Source organism: Pinus tabuliformis, chromosome 1_2 (genome assembly GCF_031772625.1).
Source record: "Pinus tabuliformis cultivar Carrire ecotype Pingquan chromosome 1_2, CPIR1, whole genome shotgun sequence".
In the NCBI taxonomy this organism is placed as follows: domain Eukaryota; kingdom Viridiplantae; phylum Streptophyta; class Pinopsida; order Pinales; family Pinaceae; genus Pinus; species Pinus tabuliformis.
In genome coordinates, this window is record NC_142298.1 from 1352426035 (window position 1) to 1352435477 (window position 9443).

The 9443-nt window shown below is 45.4% G+C and overlaps 2 protein-coding genes across 2 annotated transcripts; both read left to right on the forward strand.

Moving 5' to 3' along the window:
• Window positions 1-1970: 1970 nt before the first annotated feature.
• LOC149211248 (uncharacterized) lies at window positions 1971-2891 on the forward strand. Its single transcript, XM_089399228.1, has one exon. It carries the CDS (start codon window positions 1971-1973, stop codon window positions 2889-2891), a length of 921 nt encoding a protein of 306 aa, XP_089255354.1.
• Window positions 2892-7828: 4937 nt separating this feature from the next.
• Window positions 7829-8677, forward strand: LOC149211249 (disease resistance protein RUN1-like). Its single transcript, XM_089399229.1, has one exon. It carries the CDS (start codon window positions 7829-7831, stop codon window positions 8675-8677), a length of 849 nt encoding a protein of 282 aa, XP_089255355.1.
• The last annotated feature ends 766 nt before the right edge of the window (window positions 8678-9443 follow it).

The window sequence follows — 9443 nt, forward strand, 5'->3', positions numbered from 1 at the left end:
TCCAGAAAATATCCGAATCATGCGGGTGATTATTTTATTTTATTAAATTTGGAATTGAAATTGAAATTCACAATATTTTATTAATAATTTATCTATGTAGTTATCATTAATATTTTTGTGGTTTTGGCTAAGTTTAAATTGATTATGAAACACACAGAGGTGAAGACCTGGGAGCGCAGAAGGACTCGACTGCTAGGGTTCTGACCACAATACCGACGGCGCAGTCTGCACAGTTCAGGATTCCTTCACGGGCCTGACCCCAAACCCTGTTTCGACTTAGCATTTCAGGGTTCTAGCGCAGAACAATGGAATCTCCCCAGGGGGGGGCGTCAACGCCCTCCCCCAAAGCAAACACCTCGCAGCAAGGACCTGAACGGACAATTGTATTTGGGTCTGTTGATGAGGAAGTGATAAACAAGGAGAACCTGCAACAATACGGGCACAAGGAGACAGGCGGTCAGGAGGACAAGACCGGCGTCACACACGGCAGAAAGGACAAACCAGAAGAAGTTTCGAAGGCCTCTTCGACTACTTGCAAACCAATAGCTACCGAACGGCCCAGAATAGAGTTGCCGGGACATAAGATTGACGAACGAATCGAATACATGAGGGATCATGCCCTCATCGGGAAATTTATAGGGTTCTGGCCGACAGAAAAAGCCTTATATGGTTGGATTGCAGCGAAATGGAAACCCAAAGGGGATGTGACTCTGCAGCTAGGGCCGAAAGGTTTCTTTACTGCGATTTTCTTTTGCCTTGAAGACAAATACAGAATTCTGGGTGCAGGGCCTTTCTTTTTTAACTCAGCTGGTCTGTATTTGAGGGAGTGGATACCAAGATTTAACCCGGACAAGGAAGACCTCACCTGGGCGTCAGTCTGGATCAGAATGTATTCACTTCCAGATGAGTACTGGGACGAAGATATTCTCAAAGACATAGGAAATGGATTGGGGGAATACATAAAAGCGGCAAAAGAAACAAAAATGCGTAGATACACTTCCTATGCTCGCATCTGCGTCTTCATGCGCCTGGACAAAGCTTTGCCAGAATCGGTAAGTCTCTCTCACCGTGACAATGAATGGATTCAACCTCTGGATTATGAACACGTCCCTTTTCGTTACCGAAAATGCCACGCTCTCGGGCATCTATTCAGGGACTCTCCCCTGAATGCCAAAGCCAATGCTCCTGATCCCTCAGATTCCCTGACCCATGATGGCTTCACCAAATCTCTTAGCCGAAAGCGAGCGCACAAAAAACCTTCAAACGGGAATAAGCCCCTGCAAGACAATGCCCATGGCCCTGCTTCAAAGAATAGCTTTGAAATTCTTGCTCAGACCTCGGAAGAGCAAGCCCCGATCTCCAAGCCCAGCTCCACTCCCCCTTCCTCCTCCTCCCAACCCCCTCCTACAGCCTCCCCCTCTAAACTTCAAATCCCCAATGTCATTCTAGCGAACTTCAAGGAAGGTCGAAAAGATCCTGCAGGAAAAGACATTGACATGGACGTTGATGGAAATCTAGATCCCCTCCAGAGCTTAGAGATTTACACTGAAGGAAGCAGCCAGGTGCAACAGATGGATGAAGAACCAGAAAGCATAGATCTGAATGGTCTAGACATTTTGGAACTAGAATTAGCATGCAAAAAGAAGGTTTACGACAGTATCCCAGAGCTTCAGCTCAACAAACTGGAAGTGGTCATCTCAAGGGCCTATCAACAGCAACAGCTAGGTATCCAGCCAGGAAGCCATTGGGATGGAAACCTTCCCCCAAAAGACACCAAAAAGAGAGGAAGAAGAACGGATCTCCAGCGAACAATCGAGATCGGGAAAATCCTGGTGGACTCAGGCAGGTATGCTAAATTGACGAAGTACTATAAACCCTCTATTAATAGTTGATTCATGAAGCTTATATCATGGAACCTAAGGGGGCTCAACAGCCCAGGAAAACTCAGAATGTTAAAAAACATGATTAAAATGGAAAATCCGCAACTATGCTTTCTCCAGGAAACCAAGTGTAACAGCTCTACACTAGGCAGCATCCTCTCTAAAGCATGGCCAGGTTGTCAATCGGTGGCGGTGGATGCATCTGGCACTTCAGGGGGGCTTTCCATTGCATGGAACACACAAGCGCTAACTCTCTCTGATTTCCACGCTTCTCATCACCTCATCCAGGCTGCCTTCCACATTCTAGGCACCAATATTCATGGAATCCTCTCAAATGTATATTTCCCGCAGGATGCAGGAAACAAAATAGCTCTTCTCAACACCATAGAAGCTCTGAATAACAACAGGAGGCATCCGCTCTGGATTATTGGAGGGGATTTTAACATGATCACCAAGCTGGAGGAAAAGATTGGGGGAAGAAATAGAATGGAACAGGAGAACACCCATTTCAAGGACTTCATTCAGAACACCTCTCTCATAGACTTGCCTTTTTGTAACGACACTTTCACTTGGAGCAATCAAAGAGCAGGAAAACATCAAATTGCCTCCAAATTGGATCGTTTCCTCATATCAGACAATGTGGTTCACCTAGGAGGAGACATTTCAGCTGCTATTCTTCCCCACACAGGTTCGGATCACTGGCCTATTGCCCTCCAGTGGCAACGACCAGGCGACTTCACCAGAAGACCCTTCCGCTTCAAAGAGTTCTGGCTCTCCCACCCATCTTTCAAAGACTTCGTCAAAACAACTTGGACAACCTTCACTCCGCCAGAAGGCTCCAAGATGTACCAGTTCCAACAGAAACTCAGATATTTAAAAAATCATCTAAAGCGTTGGAACAGTGAGACCTTTGGAAACATCTTTAAGGCGCAACATGACTTAAACAAGGAAATGGCGGAACTCCAGCAAAAAATAAGTACAAAGGGTCACACTGAGGGAACTCTGGAGTAGGAGCAGCGCATCCACAACCAGCTAGAGGAGAGGAGGAAGCAGGAGGAAATATATTGGAAGCAAAATTCCAGAATCAGATGGCTGAAGGAGGGTGAACGAAACACCAAATTCTTCCACCGAACCACTGTTCAACGAAGAATGCATAACAACATTCCTTTCATTCAAAAACAAGGAGGGGCAAAAGTTGAGAAGCATGAGGAAATTGAGGAGGAGTTCCTTAATCACTTCAAGCATGTTCATCAAGAGCCCGATGAAGACAGGCGACCTGCGATAGAGAGAATTACTCATAATGTGCCAAAGTTAATCACGGAAGAACATAATGATCTTCTCCTTCGCCCTATTCTGACTCAGGAGGTGGATACGGCCATGTCCCAGCGTAAAGAAGGAAAAGCCCCTGGCTCGGACGGCTTCACCACAACTTTCTTTCACACTTTCTGGGAGCTAATAAAATTGGAGGTTTGGAAAATTGTAGAGGAATCGAGAGCTCTCCATTGGCTGCTTCCCTCTCTCAATTCAACTTTCATTGCCCTTATACCAAAAGAGGAGGATTCAATCACCCCAGACAAATATAGGCCGATTGCTCTTTGCAACGTTATATACAAAGTCATCTCCAAAGTTATCGCCAACAGGTTAAAGCCCCTCTTGCCACTGCTCATCTCTCCGGAACAATCTAGGTATGTGGAAGGGAGACAGATCATGGACGGCAGTCTCCTCTCGCATGAGATCATACACTCCCTCAAGCAGTCCAAGCAGGCAGGTATGATTCTTAAGCTGGATCTTTCTAAGGCTTTTGATAAACTCAGTTGGACCTACATTCAGCAAATGCTAATTGCCTTTGGATTTTGTTCTATGTGGATCCGCTGGATCATGAGTCTTATTTCATCCTCTCTCTTCTCCATCCTCGTGAATGGGATCCCTTCCCGCCCTTTCAAACCATCCCGTGGAATCAGGCAAGGTGATCCCCTCTCCCCCTTCCTCTTTGTTCTAATGGCTGAAGGTCTGGGTCGTCACATTAAACACGCCCTCCACTCTCAACAGCTCAAAGGACTTTCCGTTCACAACACCCCAGCAACTTCTCATCAGCAGTTTGTTGATGACACCATGCTCTTTGGCTACCCTTCTGTCCAGGAAGCCTCCTGCTTCAAAGCCTTGCTCAATGACTTCTCTGAAGCCTCTGGAACCAGCATCAATAGCTCCAAATCGCAGATCTTCTTCTTTCACACTCCTCATGTCATTAAGATTGTTGTTGCTCGAATCCTGGGATTCCCCATTGCAACTCTCCCCTCTAAATACCTTGGAGCCCCCTTACTGCTTCAGCCATCAAGCACTCCTCCTGGCGTACTCTCATTGAGAAGCTCGAATCCCGTCTCAACCTCTGGACGCACAGAACTCTGAATTTGGCCAGTCGTGTAGTGCTCATAAAGTCAGTTCTTCAGGCAATGCCGCTCTATCTATTCTCAATCCTAGCAGCGCCAAAATGGGTTTTAAAAAGAATCAGGGATCTTCAGCATGGATTCCTATGGGGTAGCACGGCAACTAATTGCAAATGGGCCCTTGTAAAATGGGCCACTGTTTGCACGCCCAAAGATAAAGGAGGTATTGGGCTGAGAGACCCTGCGCACAGCAACTCCATCATGAGCGCTAAAATCTGGTGGCAATGGCTCTCTAACCCAGAAAAACCTTGGGCCAAAATTTCGACGGCCAAATATGCCAATCACAGACCTCAGGAGGAGCTCATCAGGTTCACTCCCAATGACAAAGGCTCGCTAATCTGGAATGCGGCCAAACAACACTTCCAGTTAATACAGCAGCATAGTTTTTGGGAAGTAAGAAACGGCAGAACTGCTCGATTCTGGACAGACGCCTGGAACCAAATGCCACAGCTCAGCCGCATTCTTCATCCGCCTCCGGACTTCACTGGGGAGGAGCAACAGCAAGAAAAGATTCGACAATATTGGACTCAGGAGACGGAACATGGATTCAGGAAATGGAAACAGGGTAACCAGTTAATCATTAATGAAAATCACCGAATCGCTGAGGAGCTAGAAAAGGAGCTACGCAAAAGAAGCATCAGACATGACGAAGGCAGAGACATTCTTCGCTGGGGGTACCAACCAAAAGGTGCCTTCACCACATCTGAGGCCTACAAAATCATATGCAATAACCCTGCTCCCCCTGACCCAATTTGGAGCAAAATCTGGGGTCTCGAATCCTGGCCCAAAGTCTCCTACTTCCTATGGTTGGTTGGTCATCAAAGAATCCTCACATGGGACAAACTTAGGTGCAGAAACTTTCACGGTCCCTCCATTTGTTATAATTGCAATCACCCTGAGGAAACTCTCCAACACCTCTTGGACTCCTGCCCCTTAGCCAATCCGCTATGGGAAAAGGCAAGCTTCAGATGTCAAAGAAGATGTAGACTTCAGGACGACATCACCAACTCTTTAAGACATTGGCCACAGAATCCCTACAAAAGTGAGATTCTCAACCATTTATGGAACATAATCCCAGGGCTCCTCCTATGGAGCATATGGAAGGAAAGGAACAAACGCATATTCAAAAATCAGCGATCTCCGATAGAAAGTATTTGGAATATGCTTTGTGGGAATCTCAAAGAAACGCTGATGCTCCGATCATGGATGGAGGAGGACTTTCCGACTCTAGACAATGAGAAAGCCATTTTAGAAAACTGGCAAATGCATCTTCCTTAGGGATTACACAATAACAACCCTTCTAAGAGCAGCATCATAAACAAAGTCACCTGGACTGCTCCTCCAAAGCATACCTTCAAGCTCAACTTTGATGGTGCCTCCAAAGGCAATCCTGGTATGGCTGGCTTTGGTGGAATTTTAAGGAATCACAAAGGCACTCCCCTGCAGCTCTACTTTGGGAACATTGGTTGGGATACCAATAACTCGAATGAGTTAGAGGGACTTTGGCAAGGGCTCCTTCTCGCTTGGAAACACAACTTCCAACCCCTGGAAGTGGAAGGAGACTCCCAGATCCTTATAAATATGGCCAAGCACCTCCTAAATGGATATCAAGCAAGGAAAATTGCCACCAGTTGGAGGCTCGAAGCGAGACTGGAAGCCATTGAACAAGTGCTCCACAGCAACACGGCCATCACCTTCAATCACATAAAAAGGGAAGGCAACAAGATCGCTGACCTCTTGGCCAACATAGGGGTGGAAAATGAGAATACCCTTCTCACAAGAAAACTGGATATTATACCAAATAATGATCAGGCACAGGAATGCACTCGCCTGGTCCAAAGAGATGCAGCTCCCCCGGATGCGAGTGATAATGTGGACGGGACGCGCGTTTAATGGAGGCCACATGCCAGCCATGCACTGTCACAAGGGTAACGCATGCGAGAAGACCTGTCTTCGGCCGCTAAGGAATAAATGGATTGATATTTTCCAGAGGCAATTCAATGCTCTGTCCGGCTCTTTGGTTCGAATGGAGAGTGCAGTAATGGCAGACGGGTTTCGAGGTGGCGGCAGGGATGTTAAAAGCCGCGGTGGGTTGGCTCTCTGTGCGCCGGTTCATGCTCAGTCCATGGTTCTCTGTGCGCCGGTTCATGCTCAGTCTATGGTTCTCAGTGTGTCGGTTCATGCTCAGTCTATGGTTCTTCAGTCTATGGTTCTTGCCGTCAGGGCCAATTCGCTGACTGTTTTGGGTAGTCCTAAGCCTGGTCGGTTACTCAATTTCGAGCTGCACTATATTCTTGGTGACCCTGCAAATATGGTTAGGCCTCGACAGCGAATGCTCAGCCGTCGAGGTTCCTCCCGTGGCGGGTCTTCGCGCCCTCCAGTAGATGCTCCTTATCCCCATTGTTGCCACTGCTATTGCCATCGAACCTCTGAAGCCAACCCCCTTCAGTCTAGCCAATTTCTGGACTCAAGCGCTCCTGATTCTGATTCGGCTTCCACGCCTGCCTTCGGTTCCGCCATTTTCAATTTTAGCAATTCTCTGAATAGACCCCGAATCAGTGCCCATGTGTCGGTTCTCTTCCTCGAAGACTCTCCAGATGGTGGCGACTCTCAAGACAGTAGGGGGAAGCATCCTGCTGGCGGCTCAGAGAATGTCATGAAGAAGCCTGCGGATGTTCCAGAGAATGTCTCTAATCGCCCTCTGGCTCAGGAGGCGACGACCAGCAAAGGGGACGACGTCAACATGGACACTGCTCCCACTGCAGCGGAGGTGGAGGATTATGGATGGTGTCGGGTGGTCGAGGAGGCGCCGGACGAATAGCTGCACATCTGTTTGGACTCTCGGCCTCCCTCGCTGCTCAGGTTTTGTTTTGGTCTTATTGTTCATGTTATGTTGGCACATAGTCTATTTATGGTATGTTGGTTCAGGGATGGGTCTGTCTTCCCCGCGCGGGATTATGCTGAAGTTCTGTTGGCGCCCCTGCGGGGGATGTAATGCTTTGGTCTGGTGCCCCTGCGAGGGCTGTTTATTTTTTGTCTGGCGCCCCTGCGAGGGTTGTTTATCTCTGGTCTGGCGCCCCTGCGAGGATTGTTCATTTTTGGTCTCAGCTGTTCCAAAGTGCCACAACAAGCCTCTGGTTCTTTTTGTCTTGAAATGATGTAACTGTTTTCTTGCTCCTGTATATAATAGATTAGTTTTAACGAGAAAAAAAATATTTTTGTGGTTTTTTTTTCATGGTTAGAGTTTTGCATGTAAATTGTGATTAAGATAAATGAATTCAATATTCTAAAAAAAAATCATAAAATATAGAATTTTTGCAAATTTAAGTTGAATCCCGAAAATACCATTTAATCTATCTACAAGTTTTAATATTATCTCGCTGATAGACCGTTGGAAAAACAGTGGGCTTTGGCTTTGAGAGCTCAGTCAAAGAAGTCGCGGATATCTTGGAATGGGGCACCGAAAACAATGCTGTCGCAGTAATCTTGTACGGTTTTGGAGGGATGGGAAAGACTGCCCTTGCAGATGCTATCTTCAACAGAGTCGATATTAATAGTGTTGACGGTGAAGAATGTAAATATTCTCATGTTGAGCTTTTTAAGAGTATAGAATCCTCTCAAGGTATAGTGAAATTGCAGAAAAAAATATTAGAGGATTTGCTGGGACGCAAAAATACTCCAGAAATTAGAAAGTACCAGGATGGACAGGAACAAATCCGCGACACCTTGGAAAAGGTTCTGGCGTTTATTTATATTGACAATGTTGGGGAGAAAAAAGAGCTTGCACAGCTTTTGCCACTGAATTTCGATAGAGCAAGGAAAGTGAGCTTGCGTATTACTTCACGTGACAGAAATGTGCGTAAAGCATGCCGAATGAAAACACTTCCCAAAGAGTATCAAATCAGAGGCATGTCGTCTGCGGACGCAGTGAAATTATTAGAAATGCAAATGCTACCGGCTGCAGACGAAATATCAAGCTACTTCCACCGTATAATAGACAGATGTGGCGGAATTCCATTAATGTTAAACTTAGTAGTACAAGAGCTTTCCTCAGCGAAGGACAAAACAGAAATTCATGAGGTAATTCAAGAATTAGAAAAAATGGAGAGTGAAGAGTTCAGGGCGAAATTAGATTCCTACGTTTTCCTTTACGACAAGCTTCCTCAGGTGTGCAGAGAGCCATTCCTCGACATTTGTTCATTCTTCATAGGATGGGACTGGGACACGGTTGCAGGCATTGTGGGAAAGCCCGCCCTGGACAGTTTAGAACATCGATCATTAGTGGCCAAAGGTGAAGATGGGGCTGTGACTGTACCTGAGGTCGTTATGAAAGCCGGCCGAAGAAAGGCATAGGAAATGAGAATTAGATTCACTGCAATAAGCCAACTTATGAACTTTCTGTTGGACGATGAAAAGGTACCAAACTTATGAACCCGAAAAAAATACATATTCACTTTCGTTTTATACACTTTGACTTCTAACTAAATTCATTAATGGCATCAACGTTATTCCAGCAACGAAAGGTATTCCTTTTGTTAAATGAAAACAGTGAGTGATATATATGGAATATGATAGAACTATTGCATTTCAAAACATGACAAAAGTGAAAGTTTGAGGGAAAATATAATAATGCATTTATAGTACCGACTTTAATTAAGCGACCGTTCCTAATCTTCCATTTAATGTGTACAGGTAGAGCAGATAAGATACTTGAGATACAAGCCTGCCAAGGATTGGAATCGACTCATCACGGCAAGTCTGCTTCACATATTTTGTTTTGTTTCTTCATTCAATACTTTAGAAATTCTTGGATATATGGAACGAAACGTTTTTTATTAATCTTGAATGAAATTATATTTCATATGTATAAGTCTGGCTTCTTTATTCAATTTTTATAAAAAAATTGGATCTACGGAAACGAGCAATTTATTAATATTAATGGTTTGATTTGGATTTCGCAGGAAAAATTGAAGATGCCCCGAAATCTCAAGTACATGGAAATTGATGGAAATTCGTATTCCGACAACTTGGAATTGGAAATCTTTCCTACAGGGCTTCTGCGTCTACAAGAGTTGCGAATATTGAAATTGTTCAACTTTAAAGGTTTGAAAGAACTGCC